The following is a 23760-nucleotide window of genomic DNA, read 5'->3' on the forward strand; positions in this document are numbered from 1 at the left end:
TGCAGGATTGAAAACAACTACCTAAGCGTCCTACATCATGTAACCGCTTCACCGTTAATCAAAGTGTCTTCCAATGCAGTGAGCCATGGTGTCACATTAGTGTGCACTTGCAATTTCCAAATGCTACGAAAAAACTGCAAAGGCAATGTTGAGAAATACTTCGTATATTATAGGTAAATTAATAAGGGTTTAATGAACAGACCGGCCTATAACATGTTGAGTTAACATTTGAAAGACACAGTTAATCTTTGCTCCCTATCTGACTGAGTCAATCAACTCAAAGTGAAACCGTTTTTTTAATAACAGAGCATGATGTTTTGTGTTTAATCACAAATTTATTTACTTTACTATCAAAGTAGCCAGCCAACCTCTTTTAGATTTATAAATAAGGTAGACATCACTCACCTTTGCCCTTGAACCCTGACCTCATTCATAACAGGTTGTGGTTGTGGGCGAGATATTTTTGGAACAGATTACAGCAGTCTGAAAGGATCTTGCTTCATCAGCTCTTTTTTTTGGGGACATGGAGCGAGCCTTTTTTGTTGTGTGTTTTGCAAATCGATACAAATTCACTCTGATGGGGGGAGGACACACAGCCTGTGCCCGCCTGAGTAATCATGAGATATCTCCCCAGGTTCTTCCTGCCTGCCTTTGTGTAAAGTCGTGGTAGAGACCCACAACCCATAATGCAAATGATCAGCCCACGAAGCTCGAAAGATATCATTTTTAAAATTCATGCTCATTTCCATGGAGATAAAATGTTCTCGCCAGCATGTTACTGTATGTAAGTCAAGCCCACACACGATTACTGATGCTAGTTTGGACACATCTCTCCTACACTGTCACGCTTTTCGGATCATCATACCATCACCTATAACAATATGAAACATGAAATTGAATTGTATGTTCATAATAATGTCCACTGTAATATAAGAATTATTTTTATTTTAGGGCAGTTTTTCAAAGCAAATGAACATGCCTACATTTCTGTGAAGCATTATGCAACACTTTCTATTTGATATTCTGACATCATCACTGTCCTTGTTTCTTACACACAGGTTTCCACTTTTCAGTTTGAAAGCACTACCAATATAATATTTAAATAAAATGCCCCAAACAGTGTCCTTGTTCAGGGAGAGACAGCATGTTTGATACACTCTCTCTGAGCATTGTCCCTGGAAGGTTGCATCGTACATCTTGGTTGGATTTGTTGCTCTTATCTAATTTCAGGATTGAATGTAAATCGTTCCTATCGAGCGTAATCCTCGATAAGAGAATTTAATTAGTGTTCAAGTAATGTCTGAATGCATGCTGAGAGGGGGGATGCTGCATCTGCTGTGTAAAAGGTTTTCATGTAAATAACCAGAAAGCTTATCAGCATAAATGTGTGATATAAGCATTACTCAGCTTTCCAGTGTTGCATCTGGTCTTGTGCATTAGTTTGAAAGAAAATAATGCCCCTCAAAGATGAGGGGTATTATTATTATACCATCTAGTTTCATTGTTTACCCAAAACAAAGGGTGCAAAGTTTTCTTGTAACTGCTTTGAAAGCACAATACATTCTGGAAAAAATGATAGCGCTGAACTTCAAGATACATCAATCGCTGACATTTTTGTGTTCTTGCTACCATTACTCATGATTGCTAGCTGAGCAATCGTCACCTTAGATGACTGTGCGAATAAAGTGTCTTGTTGAGTAAACTCACACAAGGCAAGCGCCCGAGTCAGCAGATGACTCAATCGGCTTCCAAAGGCCGTGATGTGTAACACATAGGGTGACCGCCAAGACCCAGATCAGAAGCAAACGGCATCAAAACAAAGCACACACGGATTAAAACCATTAGATCACACTGGTAATGCTTTGTGTTTGTGTGCGCTTGTTGTATCTCTGCTTACACATGTGTGGACTCAGTTAGATGCCTGCAGTACTACAGCTTTTGCAGGTAAACATTTGAAAAGTCAACAACGATAGAACGCAGGTAATTTAAAGCAAACAGCTGTGTATTGGTACAATATTGAAATAATATTTAGACATTGTAAATCAGAATGGAAATCTGACCACGTACCTAACAAAACTAATGCTAGGTTTTCTTAACAAAATAATCCCGCAGGATAATATGTCTCAAGAGTATAGTTTTGAATTCATCCACATATTGCAGGACCAGATAATTTCCTGTAGAAGTGTTCTTGGGTTTAGCAGTTTCATCCTGGATAAGCCATATTATTTGGTTTCTTTCATACAGTATCATAACCATATTTAGAATGTGCTGGATCAGAGTTTCTCATTTATTTATTATATAGCCGCTTAATGCAAAACAACCTGTTGATTTTAAGGTTTATTAAAAAGAAGGATGTTTCTTGAATAATGCAGCTCTGTATTCAAGAAGTTCAGAATCCCTTTTTTTCTATGTTTCATCAAAAAATTAGAAAAGCGTATTTTGCACCTTTTTGTAAACACTGCCAGGAAATACTGTCAAGGACACACGAGGCTGTTTTGAAGTCAGTCTGGCAGAGGGCTGCAGTGCACTTTTGGGGGAAAAAAAATTCGCTGTCATTTGGATGGCGGTAAACACAGATTCTGAAGTTTTCAGCAATCACATAAAAAACTTAAGAAAACGCGCTTTTAAAAAAAAAAAATCTACAAGAAGCCCAATTATGATGGTCAGACAGGCAAACTATTAATAAATGTCATTGGACATGGATGACCTGCGTCGATTTATAGTTTAATTTAAATCAATAGGGAAATTATGAATTAGATCGTTTCTTTTACTGTCCTTTTTTCTGTAGTGGAAGTAAAGAAACCGTAACTCGCCATGTGTTTGTTGTTTGAGGTGCAATATATGACTCGGCAGCTTTAAGACATGAAGAAATTATTTTATTTTTGGCAATTCGCTCTGATGCATTGTTTTCCCCCTAAAGTGGGCGGGCCGTACTTTTTCCAGGAAGTGACGTATGTGTTACTCTCATCTCTGGTCTCATGTAAATTGTCAACACAGAAATGGCCGATTGATTAAATAAAGTGACTACTCTGCATAAGGTATTGGAAAATATTACCACAGTGACCTCTTGGTGTCCGTCTCCGCCCCCCCTCCCTTTCATACCCACCCGAGTACACATGAATGAATGCAGTGAATGTGTCTGGAAAAGCAGTAACTCGGGCTCTAACCCGGGCCAACCATCCAAACACAACAGGTAGCAGGTGGAGGAGCTACAAATAACAGTTCCCTCACTTTCTGGGCTCCAAAAACACATAGTTAGATTTTCACTCATGACTGGTGAAAAGTATTTCATTTTAATGATGGGAAGACTGGCCATGCTATGTGTTCTGCCAGTAGTCCTGTGGCATAAATGTGTATCGACTGGAAACACCACCATCGCAACCACAAACTGTATGTGATTTGCAACCGAAATCCCTCTTTATTGCCAACAATGTTGAAGCCCAATATGAGCTGCAGCTTTAATTCTAATCAAGCTTTCAAATGACTCATTATCCTTGAGTCCCAGATGAATTCAACTTGACAAACCTTCTTTCATCAAACCTGAAATGCCTTTTAGGAGGATGTTATCATATTTTGTTGTGCGTTTCTTTCTCCAAGTTTATTCTTTTTGGCACTTCCTTTCACACACAAAATGTTTATTGCAAGGGCTTGTTCACTTGAGAGCAACAGTTTAGGTGCGAGGGTCTGCATTTGGTTTTTCAAGTCATGAAGTGAGATCTACCGACTAGAAACAGCGCTTTTAACTGCAGTGACTAGTCGTATATCTAAAGGTTGCATTATCTAACTTCCTGAAAAGGGGCAATAAGGAGAGAGTGATATGTAGTTTAAATATTGTGTCCCAAACCAAGCATTCACTATGTTTGCTGTACATTTCCATTTCCATAAACCTATAGAGAAATCAGAACAGAGCTCTGTATTCTACTCAAATAAGATTTGAAAAAACATTTGACGGCCGTCCTTAAAATCTGTTATCTTTTGCGCCTTCAGTGGCTTCAGTCCCTGCAAATAATCCAATGGCTATTTCATGTTTTGACTAGCTGCCCTCTTTTTTAAATCTTCAAGAAGCCATAACATTTCTCACCCTCGCTAGCATTGTAATTTAATTATAGGGTGAGCAGTCTTAAAAAAGTCAGGGACAGCAGAACTACAAACGCCATGGTTGCAGGCAAAAGATCCTGGCCTAGGCTACCAGCTGTTACCCAGATGTTTGACTGCTCACACACCCTGCAGACCTCGAAGCAGACGTAATCACCCTCATAAACCGTAGCTATCTTTAGTAGAGTGTGTCTGCATGTGAGAGTGAAAAACGTCTACAGCAACTGAGAGAGCAAAAGGGACTGACTTTGTTTTTGTGCGGCGGGAGTCAGAAAGGATCTTCTAACAGAGGAAATGCTTTCAAGCGTTTAGCTCTGTGTGTTGGGATCTATCCAAGGCCAAAAAGTTCCCTCTCTCCTTTTAGACTCTCGGTCACAGCACTGTTTTTAACTCTGTTTTTCTCTGAAACAGACATTCAACATCTCTTAAAGGGGACCTATCATGCAAAATGCACTTTTTGATGTCTTTTATACATAAACATGTGTCCCCGGTGTGTCGGGGAACTCACCCACCATCAGAAAAGAAAACCCTCTCTCTTTCCCTCCGTACCCAAATCTCTAAAAAAGGGGGTAGAACGGAGCTGATCCAGATTTGCGTCCGTTATGACGTAATATCGGAAATGCGAACTCACAGCCCTATCGGAAACAATGCCCGACGTGTTTTGGTCGTAATATGGTCTTTGTTTACATTAGCAAGCATCGCTAACACTCAGAGCTAACCTGTACTGTATGTGTAAAAAAGCAGGAAATAAAAAAAGGAACCCGCAAGAGAAAAAGCATTTGAGCTCCATACTGTTTCAGAAATAATCCTGGATGTGGTTTGGAACATGATATGGCGTTTAATTACGGGAGCACTTCGCTGAGTATCTCTTAGAATTCCGAGCAGGCACAAGCTTCCCTTTTCTTTTTTTCAAGCTATGGACCCCGAACCTGCAGTTCTCTAACAGGCCTGAAACAGAGGGATATGAGAGATTTTTTTCTATCTGAGACACATAATATATGCCTAAAAATAGCATGATAGGAGACCTTTTTAAGTACATTTGAGCTTATTCTAGATATAAGCATTGAATGAGGGAAATGCACATGGTTTTCCAGCTGGAGTCAACAGGGTGAAAATGTAAATAAGGAACAGATTGCTCAAATTGCACAGTCAAGATTTCCTGAAGCAGTTTATGTTTTTGTCAACATTTGCAACCCTCAGCTTCTTATCTTATCTCAAGCACATACTTTCAGGATGTGTATGCAATAACAGGAGCAAACATACCTCTGCAATAAGCATAGTTCTGCTGAGACTGCATCAGATATTTCTCTGGATACTACGTGGCTTTACTTTGTGTTGTGGCTTTTTCTAGATTAGATGCTCCTTTTTATTGTGTCGCTTCCTTTATCAGACACAGCTGGTAAAAGATGTCTTGTTGGAGAGAAACAGTTGTATTCTTTTTTGTTTTTCCTTTCCTTTATTCTAATTGAAGAGGCTAGCTTTGCCTAATACACTTTCTGCACCCGCATCTACGGTCTGTGATCGCATCCTTTTATATTGAAAGTACACTTCATTTCAGAGAGCCATTGCAGATATCCACAAGCCTTTGTGTGTGTTACTGTTTTTGGATTTCTAGGGCTTGTTGAAACATGCATAAAAAAGAGGCCCCAGTACGCTGGTGCAGCTTTGTGCTGACTCAACACTATCTCTGCGAACCACCGACTTTCATTCTACATGCAAGCCTGAACTCGAGTAGCTACCAGTCAGCTGTTTCTTCTTCATTTCTATTCACTTTGTATTTTACAGCAACATTAGGTCGTTCCTTTGATGTCCCACCCTTTCAAAATGCGGCATCATGTCGTAACAGTTGGTTTGCAGCGTAGAAGTGCCTACGAAAGAAGAGGAAGTGTTATGTGACAAGAATTAAAGCCCTGTCTTAAGTCCTATAAATATAGCATCATCTATTATGCTCCTCTCGCATAACAACTGTTGTATGTCCTAACTCTATGTGCCCAAGTTATTAAGAGAAACCAGGTTAAAGCAGGACATCAGAAGACCAGCACAGCAATGAAAAATGTATTTGCGTTAACTAGGTTTCCCTCAATTCCAATCCTCACTTATATTTTAGAAAGGAAACCTGTTTTATTGATTATTTGGTACATGTACAATACATGAAATAAATGATAGAGTAGAACAAATAAGTGAATTTGGCACTTATGTTTTTGTCTTGATTATGTTTTGTTGAGAGGGACTTCCTACTGGCCATGCGGTCCTGTATCTGCAGTGGAAACAGCTGGTCCTTTGATCCCTCATTTGTAGATGTATCCTATTTAGCAGGCTCATGAAAGACATTAAAGTACCACCGACTGATTCAGGAGCTGCCGCTATTTGTTGTGTCACCCATTTGTCAGAGGACATAAAGAGAGAACTTTAAACTTCCCCCCACATTGATCCACTGGCTGCCTTTTTTATTGGGCCTTATTTAACAAAGACCGGCGTCCTGCCTCTTCCTGTGTCATTACCTCTGCATGTGGGAACGTATCTGAATTCAGGCGTCCCCCACCTATTTCTTCCACAGTTTTTCCCTTACTATCTGACAGGTTGAGTAGAAATGAAGCTCATCATAGTCCCATGAAAAGATGAATGGTTGTGTGAATGCTTTTGTGTATGTAGTGTGATCAAACCACAGATGAAAGGGAAGTGATGTTGATAGAGGGAGACACTGCTGAAGTTTGCCCTGGGTTGCCAACTAGTTGTACCACCCCTCCCCCTCCTATCCTTGATACTTCTGTGAAGATCCCTTCCTTCTGTAATAGGCATGCTTTTGAAGTACAAGCCCGCGTCTGGGATAGAAGCTTTGTCTGATTCTGTGACTGTCTGTTGTCAATAAATACTAATGGAGAGTAGATTTACTAAAGAAATGTACCGGACTCAAGTAAAATGAGATGCCAATGTTACCTAACTTTATACTTCTACTCCAGCACACTTTAGAAGGTAATATTTGGTTTTTTGCCTTCATTTCTATAAGAGATATGGGTACGTAATGAGCATTGTTAGGGTTTAACGAGTAGGTTCACAACCATAACAACACCTATAGAAATACCTGAATAACAGTGTCTTCTCATGTGGTTTCAATTTAAATAAGTGTTAACTGTGTATTGGTAATGAACCATCACATTAAGATGCAGAACCACATGCAGTTTCAAAAATTAAAAACATTTCCTGTTGTTAAATGATCAGCCGGTGTGCAGGTACACGCTCTGCGAGTGCTTACTCGTTTTCTATGTGGGCTGCATAAGTAAGTCGGGCTTTAATAACTAAACTAGGTCATTGTAATCAGACTGGGTCCTACTGTGTTCATATTGAACTATATACAGTGCCAACGTGAATATGAAATGGCTCTTTCATCTCTGCAGTCTCAGTGCAGAATAGATGAATTCTTAACATACGTAATGCATGTAACATTGATTATATCTCCTCAAAGTCTTAGGATCACCTCATGGTTAATGAAACTCGGTAAAGGTCATGGTGCAGTCGCGGACCGGTTGTCAATTTGAACTGATTTTAATATTTACTCACCACCAGCAGGTAGTAACAGAGGCTAATTGTATGTAACAGCCTGAACAAATACTAGAACAATATGCATCCAAAACATATGAACAACGTTTAAAAAAGAACCAGTGTCGTTTTTTGGAAAACCAAAAAGCCAACGTTATTCAGTTTTTAAACCAAAACGGGAAAACCGATAAATCAACTGTGTGTGTGTGTGTGTGTCGACAGCATTTAGCACAACATCAAGATTAAACTAACTTCTTATGGGAACACCCGCACATACCTGTGGAGTTAGCCAGATGTGTGTAAATTACTGTTCATGGTCATTTGAAAACAAATAACGGTGTCGGGCAGAGCACATACACACACACACATCATGCGCCTTGGTAACTGGACATCTCCTTCATAAAACTATTAAAAGGGGGAGCACTCGGGCAGTTCGATGTGTGTGTGTGGTTAACACGTAGCAGCCTGTAGTCACTCTTAAGCTGTTCTGATGAAGGTAAACACAGTGAAGGCGGTGCGTAAAAAGGAACATCTTTACCCGCTGGCTGGTGCTGCACTTCTCAGAGGCGGAGTATACGTCCCGCTGCCTCCTGATGCTGCAGCCATTTCATGAAGTGAAGGAGGTTTTCCTTCTATAAAACAGCTGCGGGCAGCAGATACTGCGAGAGTCCTGGACATGAATTCATAGATCAAGGCATGGTTTACTCTCCTGTTTTGCCAATCCGGTGCTTAAACAAATGGCTCTACACCCCTGGCCGACATGTCCTTAAAATGAAGTCCGAGTTTGAAATATATCTCAAATAATGTATGCACTGCCATTTCCCCACATAAACATAACAGTCTGCAATCAAACGGTTGTCTCCTGTGCGCTCCTCTTCCTACTTGGCGCACCGGTAACTTTCTCGTGCGCACGAGAGGCTGAGACCAGGCTGATCCGCCGAATCGCTCGGAACATCATAAAAGCCATTTTCAACGGTTTTCTGGTGAAAGATTAACTAGGAACCCCTGGTCTAGATCAGGGGTTCTCAACCTTTATTGTGCCAAGGACCGGCAGATACATACAAAAAAATGTGCGGACCGGTTGTCAATTTGAACTGATTTTAATATTTACTCACCACCAGCAGGTAGCAACAGAGGCTAATTGTATGTATTGTGTGTGTGTGTGTGTGTCACTGTTGCAGAGATGGGGAGTCTGCGACTCGGACTCGAGTCGCACTTAAGTCGCACACACAGAGACTCCAGACTTGACTTGGACTCGTGACCAAAAGACTTCAGACTCGACTTGGACTCGTGTGTTGGGACTCGTGAACAATCATTGTGTTTTCTATTTTTTCCGTATTAAAGGTGGGGTAGGTCAATTTGAGAGAAACCGGCTCGAGATCGCTAGAATTTGAAAATATACAACCGGAGATAATCTGCTAGAGGCTGCTACTTCCTTATAGAGCCCGCCTCCTCCAACACACACAAACGCACACATGACCAATGAGGGCACGAGATAAGTTTGTGCCCAGATGGAAGGCTGACAGGCAGGTAGGCCATCCAGTTACTTTAGCCGGGCTTGAATTTCATCAGGCACTTGAAAACTCACCCGGAGAGGTCCGTCAGTCACATTAACGCATGGACGGTTAGCAAACATGTTTAGCTCGGCATCAGCTATGTAATGTTAACTTAGCTTGCTACTAGCTTTGTAACTGAATATTTGAAAAGATTAGTGAATTGCTTGTCACACTTGTTTGAGTTGAGTGGCGTTGACATCCAACTCTTGACATGACATAAAAAAGGTCGGTAACGTTAATCATATTGCATTGCAATAGCCTGTTTAAAGTGATCATATAACAAACAACTAATCAGTACTGATACTGTATGCTAATAGATATAGGAGTGATAATAACACAGTAAATGCTTTGAATTTCTTAGATATAGCTGTGCAGTATTCTTAACAGACTGGATAGCAGCAGACAATAGAAGGCTTATTACAACCAGAAGAGACATGAGACTTTTATTTTTTTAGAGACTTGACTTGGACTCGTGACCAGAGACTTGATCAAGTCTCACCCCACAAAGACTTGAGACTTGACTTGGACTCGTGACCAAAGACTTGAGACTTGACTTGGACTTGCAAAAAAAGACTTGTGAACATCTCTGCACTGTTGTTCTCCCAAGTATTGTGCTTAACTCCGCTAATATGTTTGACATCATGGATGCAAGCTATAGTGTAAGCTTCTCCACAGTTCACAGCCTGGAGCGTGTTTTTAAAAAAACCGCATCATTATCAGTAACAGCCCAGCCTTTTTAGGAGTTTGCTCTGCAGGAGAATGTCAACTATCATTCCCTGCGCATACAAATATTTACTTTACTATGCAGGTGTATTGTGAATATAATCCTTAATAGCTCACAGGGGAAAACCATGAATTACAGATACAATTAGGGCTGCTCTATTATGGCAAAATCATAATCTCGATTATGTGGGTCAATCATTGTAATTGCGATTATTCATTGACTTTGAAAACATCCATTTATTGAAGAAAAAAAATGTGAACAGTATGTTTTTCACAGTTGATTACCCTTTACTTTAAGTATAATTCAACTGAATAAAAAAATAATCATTTTATTTAGATTACGTTTTCGTAATCGTTGCAAGCCGTAATCGCGATTAAAATACGATTAATTGAGCAGCCCTACATAAAATACTGTTCAAGACTTCAGGATTCAGATGGACTCTACATCAAACCGTATGGGGGTGGATTCGGTTTTCTTGAGATAATTAGAAGGTCCTTTTTTTAACAAGCACGCACAGCGTAATGGATTCTGTTGCCTTCTCTGTGACGGATGATGTTTTTGTTTACTGCTGGACCTTTTTTCTTCCTTCCAGTTTGCTGCATAAAAAGGCAAGGGGTGACTTTGCATATGTGAGGACATTCAAATAATACAAATATAAATTCTACTTACCCGACACTTCTCTTTCCATTTCTCTGTCTGAGAAAGACACAGTGACTGAACTATATTGATGTGTTTTTTAATGGCAGTCCCTTCTCTCTGTTTTTCAGACTGCCAACGGCTACATCCTCCTGTTTGATGTGCTGGGTGGGGGGGGGGACAAGTACCTCTATGAGCCTGTCTATCCAAAGTGAGTGCAGCACACACACACTCACACACGATGACACACACGCTTTAGCAAAGTGTGTGCCCCCAGTGAGGTGCCCCCAAGCTTGTCTCTGTTCCTTTACTAATCCCGCCATTTCTGTGCTTTGTATCAAGTGTCCATTTCTATTGTGTATGTGGTGTTGTGTGGCCAGAGTGTGTGTGTGTGTGTGTGTGTGTGTGTGTGTGTGTGTGTGTCTTTCACATTCCTTGACAGCATACCAGCAGAGGTCAGGCAAGTCGGGAAGTATTCTGTGATCCTTTCCAGCTCCTGTTCACCCTCAAGTTCTCCTCCTAAATCATTCCAATGATTCTGTGTATCATTATATTGTGTGTTTGCACAGAGGGAGTCCTCGTGTGAAGGTGACTCCGGGCTATAAGGAGGAACAGTGTGCCCCTGCTTTGTCTCTAGAGATGAAGAAGCCTGTGGATCTGGAGGCCCCCATCACCAGGTATGATAACATCTTATCTCCTTCTCTCGTTCTCCGTTTTTATCTCCCTCTTGGTTTTCTCTGTTGTGTCTTCCCTCTGCCTCTTCCCCACATAGACCCCAGCTAAGATTCAAAATCACACCAAAAGATATGATCACGGTTATGTCTTGATGTTTTTTAACCCTCCCCTTGTGCATTGCTTTACAATTGTATATACAGAAAGGTTCCTATTCTTTCAGAAAATATTCTAAAGACGTAAACTACAAACTGGCGAGTTGTCTTCAATTAAAAACGACACAAAAAAAGCATTGTTTTTGATAAGCTCTTGCATTTAGTATCTATTATACATTTCAAAGTGTGGAACTCACTGACACTATGATTTAAACTGCAGTCATGTTATGTTTGCTTATGCAGCTCACCAGGGGATATTGAAATAATGTCCTCCATACTTGTAGCTGTTAGAAGTGACCCTCTCTTTGTGCATGGAAAGGGCATTTAGCTCAGAATAAAACTGGGGAAATTCTCTTCCTCCTCTAATGGAAAGTCAACATTGGCAGTGAGAGATGGCTGAGGCTCAGCTCCTTCAGTCAACGGCAGAGAGAATTTACAAATCTGCAGAGAATCATGGATGTGTGCGACGTGATGGACGGATGAAATTAGGCGGGTGGAAGGGTTTAGTGATGATTGATGAAAGGACGACAGAAGCTAACTTTATTTCAGTGCTGGCTGGATGGGATTAAGCGCTGCCTGGAGCGTAAACGGGTTTAAATCAGCCTCATCCGTTTTCTAGACGGTATTTATTCAGCTTATAAACAAGGCATTTTAGGAAATTCACTTAAGTGAGATTGATTACCTGTTAAGCTGCTTATTACATATTCAGGAGCCGTTTCTATTTCGTCTCGTCAGCTACATAACATATTATTTGGATGAATTCGTTACTTCATTGTTTAAATGGCTTGTCACCATTTTAGATGGCTCAACCTGATTTTTGTAATACTTTAATAAATCAGCATTACCTGTATGAAGACAGATCCATTTGTAAGACTTTAGCGATGTTGACACACTGCACAAACCGGCCAGCTGTAAAAAATAAAACATCTTTTTAAAACCACCCTAGATGTGAGATCACAGCATTCATTCAAAACATTTATCTGAGCAAGTCCTTTCATTTTCATCTAAGCCAATGTTAAATGTACGGTCAGTGAGAAGAAAATATACACGGTAGATCTACATACGGATATGCACATCCCATGCAGTTTTATGGAGAGGTGCCAGAGTAAGAGGCTGCCAGGTTTTCCTGTGCCAAGGAGTTGTTTGGGTTCAATCCCTTGCTCAAGGACTCCTCTGCAGTTCCCAGGAGAGGAACTGGCACCTCTCCAGCTACCAGTGCACACCGTTATCTTTGTGGTGCGATTGTCCCTCATCTCAGATAAGATCTAGTGTCTCCTTCCTTCTTATTTTCTTGGGTTTTCTCCTTTTTGTGCTTCTTTCCTTTTAGTTTTTCACCTTTTACTCTTGTCATCCCCACATCTTGACGTCTTTGTTTGTCGAGTGACTGGAACGGCTCTGCTCTTTTGTCACTATTTGTGTTTGTCTTGTGGTTATACCGCCTGCGTCTTTCAATGCCTTGTGTTCATCTGTCACATCTCCGCTGTGTGCACTTGACAGAGATTACAGAGTAGTCGTGTGAATGAGAGAACTCCTGTCGGCATTTCAAAGGCACAGCTTGACGAGTGGGTATCTCCTGCTGTTACACTGCAGAACAAGTTGTTGCTTCCTCCACAGTTAAAGCCAACTTCGCTTGACATTCTCAATTGTATTTCTTTTTTGCTTGCTTTTCTCCTCTTAGTTGTCCCATCCTCATCTTAAGTCTTAGACCTGTTATGGATGTGGGAACAGAATGAAGGTCTTTACTCACAAGCACACTGTTTGTTTGTTCCCTTGTGTATATAGAGGACAGTGAGAGTTGGCACGGGCAGCTGTGTGGCCTCATCACAGCTGCCCAGTGAACGCTTCAGGCTCCACTCGGCTGGATGCTGACTACTCCTCTGTTTTCTAACACTGCTGTTTATCATCTCATGTCCACTTCCTACCTACCACCCCTGCCTGCTTTCTTTCACTTCCTCCTCCACACTTTCTGTCTTAGCTTTTGAACCTCAATGCTCATTTCTGTGTTTCCTCCTCCTCCTCCTCCCACCAGTCTGCAGTCCCTCCAGGAGGACTTGCTGGTGTGCACTGCAGACGGATACCTGCATGTGCTGCACTGGGATGGGCTCGGCAGCAACGGACGCAAAGCCATCTGCCTCACGACAATCCCCTTCTCACTAGACCTGCAGTCTGCTCGAGGTTAGAGGAGACCCAAACACATAGCTGAACATAAGCGAAGAGAGCACACATTATTCTAGTTGACAGTAAATGTCCTGATTTCTAATGCTACGATATCAAATCTCAATACAAAGTGGACTTTTTGAATATACACAGACATGTTTTGGCTACTTCAGCTCCTGTTTCAGTCCTTTTGTATGGTATAATACTTCCACCCCTGTGTGTGTGTTCAGGTGGTCCCTCTCCTGACCTGGAGGGAGTGTATATCCGTTGTATGGAGTATTGTGTGACGCTGGACGGCTTCGCTGTGGTGCTGAGTGACGGACGCCTGGGCTTCATCACGCCGCTCACCAACACCATCACCGCAGATGTAAGAATACTCACAGATTAAAACGAGCACACAGTTTACTGAAGGGCAAACATCCACACATAGATTATGAACAATATAATAGTTACTCATTTAAAGGCTGAAGAAAGTCTCTGATTCCTCTTTTTAAGACGTCTGTGACAGCGGAACTGTCACCAAACTATCAGGAAATGAAATGTTAACCAGGCCTTTGTCCCACTTTTGAGTGGCTAAGGGCATTTATAAACAGCCATATGATGTGATATTCATGTGAGGGCATCATTTAAGGAACATATACGATTATCATTAATACATACATAGAGGCAAAGTGTAAGATAAGGGAGCTTTTGAGAAGCGACACCGAGATGATCATCTGTAGCAATGAGGCAACATGTTCTGGTCAACAAGTTTTTGTGGTTTCATAAATAGCGCTGGCAGTGGCAGCTCAATTTCTTTAATTAATATCATGATACGATGATTCATTACAGGCCTCGCGGCTATTACTTTATCTAGGCAGCATTTAAAAGGCGATTACATTATCTTGAAATTGGAAAGTGGGTGTTATTTACTGCTTCTTCAAGATGAGTCCAGTGTTTGACTCAAATCGGGACCAAGCAGTCTGTTGTAGAGTCTCATTTAGACTTCTCAGTACATCCATGAGATACATGTAAAGAATGAAGCAGTTTAAACGCATGTTGCTGACCTGCGACCGACTTCACACACACTTGTTATTCAAACATGTTTGGCATGTGTGTGTCCAGCAGCTGCAGGGCGTCTGGGCAGCAGATGTGACTGACGGTACCTGCGTGGCTGTCAACAACAAGTACAGACTGATGGCCTTTGGCTGTGCCAGGTACGTGTCTCCCGGTCTGAATATTTACAAATAAGTGAAATCCTGTATCTGTTTGTTTGCACCCTTGTGTTCCAGAGGTACATTGTTGTCCTTGTGGTGTGTGTCCAGTGTGAGAATCTGTCCGTTTGTGTTTGCAGAGGCTTACCTAGTGTGTGCTTGTTTAAAAACTCAGAATGGATTGTGCAATCTGTCAGGTTGGCAGGAATTCCTCATCTACTTCTCAATCTCAGTCTGAAAGTTGTCTGGGTTTTGTACCTCATTGACGCACATGCAGTAGTCTTTTTCTTTGTCATATTTTCCCTAACGAGGAGATAAAGTAGAGGATGAAATCAGTCATGCTGTAGAAGAGGAACATATTTTCAGTCTTTAAAACAATTTGGGATTTTGCACCTTTTGACCTTTTAGATCAAAGTGCTTAATACTCTGATGTGATTTTCACTTATGAATGAGCAGGAGGTAACATGTCAGTTAGCAGCAATTGAAGAAACTAGATGAAAGCCTCTATGATTAATCATTTGCACACACACAACTCAAATAATGACCTTGATCGTGTTTTTGAGTTAGAGGTACATGCTTGTGTGTATGTGCAGTCAACGAGAGGTGTAGCTTGGAGGTGCAGCTCTAAATTACAGCCCCAGGTCACTGGCAGTGAAGCAGCCTACTGACCTGTAGTTTGTTCATGTTGTATCACTGCACAGCTTTTACTCCCTGACGCAACTTGTTTCCATCACAGCGGCTCAGTGCTGGTGTACACGATAGACACTGCGACAGGATCAATGCAGCTCTCACACAAACTGGAGCTCACCCCCAAACACTACCCAGGTATCACAACACATCTCTCTCTTTCCCTCTCCTCTCTGGTTGTCCCTCTCCTCTCTGGTCACAGATCCGCTCAGATTCCTCTGTGAGATCCTTTGCATTCCTTCAGTTTCCTTTGTCTTGGGTTCACAGGCCTGTTATTCCCCTCAGGTCACATCTGTTTTAGTCCTGTAATAGGATCTAAAGCCATGGCTCCCCCTAGTGGTGGAACAGCCATCATAGGGCCAACACCACTCTAACAATGAACCTAATTCCTTTATCCATGACTAATTATTATTATTGGTATTAAATTAAGTTTCCTCAAGAAAATGGCATGAGAAGGTATTAAAATGTCTTAAATCTAATTAAGGAATAGTGTAAATATTTTCTATTGCCTGCTAGGCAGTGATTGGCCGGTATGAAATGTTATTGTATCTGAAAATGGGCCGTCTGAAGACGTCACCCATTTGTGGAACTGAGGCAGCACCATTAGACCTATGATAAGTTCTGTCACTTCTTCTAGCTGCGTTTGTGCATCAAATTGTCTTCTATACAGAAAGTCATTCTCTAGCAAGTCTTGATACATGTGGAGATTTTGTAGCGAGCATACAGAAGCAACGAGAAAAGATTCTTTAACAAACTCTGCCAGGTTAGCCTGTTAATAATAATAATAATAATAATAAAGTAATACATAAATAATAAATCACAATATAATGTGATTCAGTGTGAAATGTGAGAGAATACACATCAATAAATCAATTGCCCCTTTGTAAAAGCATATACTCCATTTAAAATATAAAACTATAACTAAAGCTTTTTAACTTTTATGTGTTCTTTCCCTGTTCAGACATTTATAACAAGACGGGTGCAGTCAAGCTGATCTGCTGGTCACCTGACTACAGTGTTACCATGGTTACATGGGAGTGTGGCGGCCTATCGCTGTGGAGTGTCTTCGGAGCTCACCTTATCTGCACTCTGGGCGAGGACTTTGCGTAGGTGGACACACACACACATACACACTTCATGAAATGCAAATTCCATTCAACATTTTTTGAATGTGCCCTCTCCTCAGGTATCGTTCTGATGGTACCAAGAAGGAACCAATTAAAATCAGCTCTATGGCAAGTGGATTATTTAATACTGTCCCACCCACCTATTACCATTAAAGGGACATTTCAATTTAAAATGGTTAATATTTTTAAGAAATATAATAAGAGAGTTGAAGTTACATAAATCAATAAAATGTTTAAAATTATATAAACAATGGCTACAAACGAGTCGTATGAGTACAGGTGTCATGTTTCTAAATACTATCCACTTCATCCTGCTTTTTCTTTATTAAATGTTTTATTGGATGTATTTAAATACTTTCTCTACTCATATATAATTTATCTTTGACATGTTAATGTTTTTTGTTATCATTTTGCATAATGACTTGCACTCTTCCCCCTCCAGAGCTGGGGCGCGGAGGGCTACCACCTTTGGGTGATCCCTATCAAGCAGGAGAAGAAGAAGGAGCAGGAGGTGGAGGAGATGGAGACCCCCCCTCACCCCACCCTGCAGGCCGGCATACTGCAGTTCCACTTCATCAAAAGTGCCCTCACAGTCAACCCGTGCACGGTGAGAGGAAAATACATTGTCATATTTGTACACACATACGCACACTCCAAATACTAATGCTTTCTTTGCTCCTCTCGGCCGTATAGAGTAACCAGGAGCAGGTGCTGCTGCACGGGGAGGACCGCCTCTACCTGACTTGTGGTGATCCGTCGCAGGTCAACAACCCCTCTGACACACATCCACACACACACGTACACCCGCACGACGGCAGCCCGCTGCACCACCCCCCCAACCCAGACTCCTCTCTCTCTCAGGGACTCAGCACTTTACTGGGACACAAGCACTGGCACGTGGTCCAGGTAAGGATCATCACACCTGCTTTTGGGAGATTTATTTCACAGGGTCAGAGTTTTGAAATATTTCTTGGGACATATTATATTTGACTGCAGCCTCAGGCCATCCTGTACGATCAGCAACAGCGGCTTTAAGAGTTGTGATCATTATTAGTGGATATGCCCATTTTTTTTTTTTTACAATTGATTCATCATTTTATCATAACAGCAGACAATAAATACCTATCACAATTTCACAGCTCATAAACCCCAAAGTATTCAATTATATAATGTAGTGCAAGTAAATGCTACATGCTTCTCATATGAAAAGCAGGAATCATCTAATATGGGGCATTCAAGCTAGACTTTTACATGATTTATCAAAATAGTTGTCTGTATATTTCAGTATGACTTGAGTTGCAACCAATGAAAACCATGATGCACTGAGAGCAACTGCATATGCTTGGTAGTTATGTATTCAATAAGGGCAGATTTGCATCTATGTGTATTGTTTAATGCATATAACTAAGGTATCATTTGCTATCTTTTATTAATCATTTTTTGTCTTCCTCTAGATTCACAGCACATACCTAGAGAGCAACTGGCCTATAAGGGTAAGTATCCAAATGTGTGTTATGCTTCCTGCTTCATTAGGTCAAGTGTCAGGAAGGTTGTGAATCATACAAAAAAACATATTAAATCATCTTTGAAATGATCCGGTCTGATCTGGTTCCTCTAACATTAGTCACAGTCATCATTTCTCCCATGTGTGCTCAGACTCAGAAGCTGCTCTAGTCCTGGGTACACAAAGCAGTATTGTTTACAAAGTACTCTAATCATACTGCCTTCACAAGGTTGTGTATATAAGCTGAATTAGAAAAGCCTATAAAGCACATGTTGTATGATAGATGGCTTTACAAACAAACCTGACTGAGCTACTATATCAGTAGCTAATACGATTAAAACTGTTTTTGTTTATTGTGTTTGTGAGTGTTTTTATGCTCTGTCAATACATTACATGTTATTGTTTGCCTTATTGACTTGTGTGTTTATATATGTGTGTGCAGTTTGCAGCCATAGACACAGCAGGCCAGTGCATGGCTGTAGCAGGGAGGCGGGGCTTTGCACACTACTCCTTATTCACCAGAAAATGGAAGCTGTTTGGAAACATCACTCAGGTATGTGACATTTGTAGGCCAAGATAAATAACATGTTAAATGACATATTTTCTAGATTTATTTAATATATTCTCTATTCTTTTTTAGATTTTGTCCAGATGATGGTCGTTATCTTCTGTATTATGATCTAGCTTTCAAAACATAATTTAAGCATCTTGTTGGGAATCTTAGGTTTGTTAAGTTTGAAAATATTGCCAGTTGTGTTTCATGCTGAAATAAAAAACCGTGTGTTTGCATGTGTGTGTAGGAGCAGAACATGACGGTGACAGGAGGGCTGGCTTGGTGGAAGGACTTTGTGGTGGTGGCCTGTTACAATTATATAGACCAGCAAGAGCAGGTGAGACTGAAGCACCACCTTTATTTTCTCTTAAATTCCCCTTTCTGTTTATCTAGATTCCAGTTGTGTAAGTCAGGTTCTGAAGTTTCCTTCTGTTGACTCTAGTTGAGGCTCTATCAGCGCTCGGCAAACCTGGACAACGCCTTTGCATCCGTCACTAAGCTGCAGTCAGACACTCTGCTGCTGAACGTCTTCAGAGACATGGTCATCCTGTTCAGAGCCGACTGCTCCATCTGCCTCTACAGCCTGGAGCGGAGGAACGACAGGTACACATCACACATCACACCTTCAGTCTTACATTCAGAACTAGCATCGCTCCCACCGTCACCTTTCTGACTCTGGCTAGGAAAACCCTATGTTGATTAAATATACTATAAATAATATTTTCCCGTCAACTTTTAATAATCCCTGAGGGGAAAGTCAGCACCAGTAGTCATATTGTTAGGTAATATGTTCCTCTGCCACATTTCCCCTTGGGAAAAGAGGCATTTAGTAAAAGCTATTGACTCGACACGACAGAAGTGTTCCTCAGCATTATGTCTGTTGAGATTATACATTGCTTTTAATGAAGTATTTGGCGGTCTTCATAACCTTTAAAGGTTGCCAGATCTGTAAGGATTCCTGCTTACTTCCTTATTTTTAATGACATTTATTTCAAGTCAGACACAAGCGATTCATTAAATCAGGGAACCTTCCTGAATAAAACATTAAATTGAGCAACATCAAGTTGTCTGTCGACATTGACTGCATTGACGTTTAAAGAAAATGAGATTCTGTTTGTCAGTCGAATGCTGTTCCCTCGGATACGGAAAGCCCTGCATTTCTTTGCGTTAGGATTTGTTGGAGCTTTAGTGGTTTACCTGGAAGATATGATTCTGCCTTTAATAATGTTCGCCTTTATTTCCTGTTTCAGTCCACACCCGACAGCCAGTGTGGAGTTGTTGCAGGAGGTGTCGATGTCTCGCTACATCCCTCACCCCGCCCTGGTGGTCTCTGTCACACTCACCTCTGTGCGCACAGAGACCGGCATCACATTGAAAGCCCCGCAGCAGGTAAGAAAGCTACACACACTTTCTGATATATACTGCCTCTAAAGTACCTTCATGTTTAACATATGTGTGTGCGTGTGTCCATCTCAGGCCTGCATGGCAGAGAGCATCATGTTGAACCTGGCTGGCCAGCTGATTATGCTGCAGAGGGACCGCTCAGGGCCGCAGGTACGGGAGAAGGAGACGCCTGCCAACTCCAAGAAGCTGGTGAGTCCCAACAATAACCAATGCATTGTCTCCAGTTTTACTTTAAAGGTCCCCGATTATACTATTTTTCATCAATATATCATATTTCTCAGTTATATACAAAACATGTCTCTGAAGTAGGCCTGTCGCGATAAGGAATTAATTGACTTATTGTACGATAAATAAAAATGAACTCGATAACTTTTCTGACTCGATAAATTGCCGTTTACATGCGTGTTTGTTTACATAATGATGTGACCGGCTAAGCGCGCTGTGGCTGCGGGTCACTCTACCGGCCAGGCGCGCTGTGGCTGCGGCCACTCTACCGGCCAGGCTCGCTGTGGCTGCGGGCCACTCTACCGGCCATGCGCGCTGTGGCTGCGGCCACTCTACCGGCCAGGCGCGCTGTGGCTGCCGGCCCGGTGCGCTGTGAGGGGCGGGGCTCACACACAGCCATGTCAGGACACTCCGCGTGCAACAGTGTAGCAGCCAAATGAATAATATAGAGACAAGCAGAAGACAACGTGTGACTTATTCGAGGGGAATTTGAAGTGAAATGGAATTTGTCGCAAAACCTAATTCCACATCCCCGGTGTGGGAATATTTTGGATTTAAGCCAAATCAACAAGGCGAACCTACGGACTTGAATGAGCCGGACAGTGTGTCGCATTTTTTTTAAAAAGGTAGCAACAAAAGCTAGCAATACGACCGACCTTAAACTGCACCTGAAACACAACCACCCCATTTCGTTTTCCCAGCTGGGAGCAAACACGCTGGAGAAGGAGAGCCCCCACCATCCCGACTTACTTTATTTTTAAAAAACATTTTTTACTACTGCATTTTCACAAAAGCAATTGTGTGTTTTGGCCACAAGGGAGCTCTGTTTTCCAGCCTGAGTCTATTTCATTTATTGTTTTGGTTGTGTGTGATTTTATTTAATAATTTTTAAATAATTTAATTTATTTGTTTTATTTATTATATATCATTTATATATTTAAATATTATTTCACGTTTAATTTGTTGAATGTTCAATAAAAAAGGATGTACTTGAATTATTATTATATATTATCTAGTGCTGTCAAAATTATCGCGTTAACGGCGGTAATTAATTTTTTGAATTAATTGCGTTAAAATATTTAACGCATTTAACGCATGTGCAGAATGGCCCGCCCCATACGTGCCACCAGTGGCAGCGCCAGGGTATGGCTGGGGTAGGCTACACCCATACCAAGAAATGGCTTAGCCCCATCATGAAAAATGATGTTAAAGTAAGCAAAATAAAGTCTGCCAACTCGCGCGGAGTAAATTGCACAGACAGCAGTTAGTAAGATTGATTTCAGTAGCCACGGTTTTGAAAACTTTTGTCACGTAGTGATCGTCTTCTCAATAGAACATCTTTGATAACGGCGTGGTGTTGTTGCAGGAAGTCCCGACGGAGAATACTTTTGCTTAGTAAATATACAAAGAATAGACACTGAACATGTATTGCCTGTGCCCTAGAGATACTAATATCTAACTAATATAACTAATTATCTCTCTATGGCTCTGCTTTTGGTGTAGTACAGGGGTGCACATAACTGGTACGCAGGTTATGTGCGTAATCTGAAATGAGTACCGTCACTTGTGTCACAAAGCGCATTTGCGTACCGACGTACTTGTGAAGCTTTTCCAGAAGGCGGTTAGATCACCGGACGACAGAGTCGGTGCACAGACAGAGAGCTGTTAACGTCGGTCTGTACAACGGACTTGTGCCAAAACTACGCCAACCGGCTGCGGAGGGAGAATCTCCCCCCCCCCCCCCCCCTCACTGGAGAACTGCGCTAAAACAGCTGATCACAACGTTCACACTCTGTGGTCACGAAGTACTCCACTAGCACAAAATCTGATCAGCTCATTTTCAGACAGGATTTTATATAAATGGATCAGGACAAAAAGAGAGGGTGTCTTTTTTCCTGAAACTTCCAGAATCTCTTTACACAGAGGGGACACATGTTGATGTATAAAATACATGACAAAGTGGACCTTGCATAATGGGTGACCTTTTAAGTCGTTTTTTCCTTTGAAATGCTACAAAAACATGCAGGGGGAACAATGAACCAATACTGAGACAGCCTGTTTGAGTTTTACATTATTTATTTTGCTAGCCTCCTAACTGACTGGGGAAATGTTGCTTACAAATCACTGGTGTTCATATTCGTTTCCTGTGCTAGCTTATACCACAGATGCATTCAACGTTCAGTAGTTGATGGCAGGGGATGTTGATGCTGGCCCTGATAACTTTTTCTTACGGGGCTATTTTTATCAGGTCTGTAGCCTTTGGTGTCACTGGCTTAATGCTTATGTTAAATACTGTTCAAGCATTCTAAAGCAGACTAAAGTGCCAGTGATGGTAAATCAGTAACCAGAGGTGTGTCCTATAAAAGACACTGTTGGGGTTAGTTATAATCTTTAATGCCAGTGGTCTTAAAACCTTAAGCAACTTCACACATCTTGTCAATAGAAACATAACACAACCTGCACCCCAAAAAAGGGTGTTATACAAGTTGAGGTTAGATTTGTTGTCCCCAGGAGCAGCATATTAAGTCTAGGTTGTGTTAATGAATCCCTTTCCTTTTCCCCTAGCTACAATTTTGTCCTCCCGTGGTGCTGGCCCAGTGTGTGGAGAACGTGTGGACCACCTGTCGCTCCAACAGGAAGAAGCGCCACCTGCTGGAGGCCCTGTGGTTGTCCTGCGGCGAGGCGGGCATGAAGGTGTGGCTGCCTCTGTTTCCCCGAGACCACCGCAAGCCCCACTCCTTCCTCTCCAGACGCATCATGCTGCCCTTCCACATCAACATCTACCCTCTGGCCGTGCTGTTCGAGGACGCCCTGGTGCTGGGGGCCTCCAACGAGACGGTGCTCTACGACGGGCTGCAGGGCCCCTCTGAGCCGCTGGAGGCGCTGTTCCCCTACTGCACCGTGGAGAGGACGTCCCAGATCTACCTCCACCACATCCTGAGGCAGCTGCTGGTGCGCAACCTGGGTGAACAGGTACGAGGAGCCGCCATACTTTGGGAGAAATCAATATGAGTGTACTTACGCATTCTAAAACGGTTCCATTACATGATGAGGCTTTGCTTGTTTGCACTCCTACAAAGTACATAGACTCCTTTCCATTACTTTAAAACAATTAGATTTTTTGTTTAGAGAAAAGCCATTTTGGTACATCAATGGTAACCACAGTTACAGAATAAAAACAACCCGTGATCGTCGTAGTCTTAACTTCTATTGTACATCGACTGAAGAGCCATGCTTTTGAATTTGTTCCCTGTTTGTTCTTCTCCTGAAGTCATACAAAATTCAAACACACATTCATAACCAAAACAAACCAGTCAACCAAAAAGGGAGAGAGTAATGCGCAAACTGACAGATAAAAAAGCATACAAATAAAAGGAAACGGATGAGGGACGGTGTCTCCATTAGACAAAAATGGACAACATTGAAGAAGGGCTGCCACTTAGTGTAAGACGTACAGGAATCGCCTCGGAGATGATTTCATCTTTTCCAGTTTGAGGAAAGACATAACGTCCCTGAGCCACTTATTTGGAAGTGT

The 23760-nt window shown here is 41.7% G+C and overlaps 1 protein-coding gene across 2 annotated transcripts in view; it reads left to right on the forward strand.

Moving 5' to 3' along the window:
- Positions 1–23760, forward strand: part of ric1 (RIC1 homolog, RAB6A GEF complex partner 1) — a 36321-nt gene that overhangs the window by 6167 nt on the left and 6394 nt on the right. Inside the window, exons 3-19 of one of the 2 annotated variants that reach the window (XM_034095712.2) lie at positions 10680–10759; positions 11118–11225; positions 13405–13550; positions 13763–13899; positions 14637–14728; positions 15462–15550; positions 16374–16518; positions 16599–16647; positions 16982–17146; positions 17233–17445; positions 17994–18032; positions 18486–18596; positions 18844–18933; positions 19039–19199; positions 19847–19985; positions 20073–20189; positions 22791–23198. In XM_034095712.2, coding sequence (XP_033951603.1) covers positions 10680–10759; positions 11118–11225; positions 13405–13550; positions 13763–13899; positions 14637–14728; positions 15462–15550; positions 16374–16518; positions 16599–16647; positions 16982–17146; positions 17233–17445; positions 17994–18032; positions 18486–18596; positions 18844–18933; positions 19039–19199; positions 19847–19985; positions 20073–20189; positions 22791–23198 — 2289 coding nt within the window. The remainder of the gene's footprint in view (positions 1–10679; positions 10760–11117; positions 11226–13404; positions 13551–13762; positions 13900–14636; positions 14729–15461; positions 15551–16373; positions 16519–16598; positions 16648–16981; positions 17147–17232; positions 17446–17993; positions 18033–18485; positions 18597–18843; positions 18934–19038; positions 19200–19846; positions 19986–20072; positions 20190–22790; positions 23199–23760) is intronic. The other variant, XM_034095713.2, reaches the window with a different exon arrangement.

The sequence above is a fragment of the Pseudochaenichthys georgianus genome, chromosome 12 (genome assembly GCF_902827115.2).
Source record: "Pseudochaenichthys georgianus chromosome 12, fPseGeo1.2, whole genome shotgun sequence".
NCBI classification, from domain to species: Eukaryota; Metazoa; Chordata; class Actinopteri; order Perciformes; family Channichthyidae; genus Pseudochaenichthys; species Pseudochaenichthys georgianus.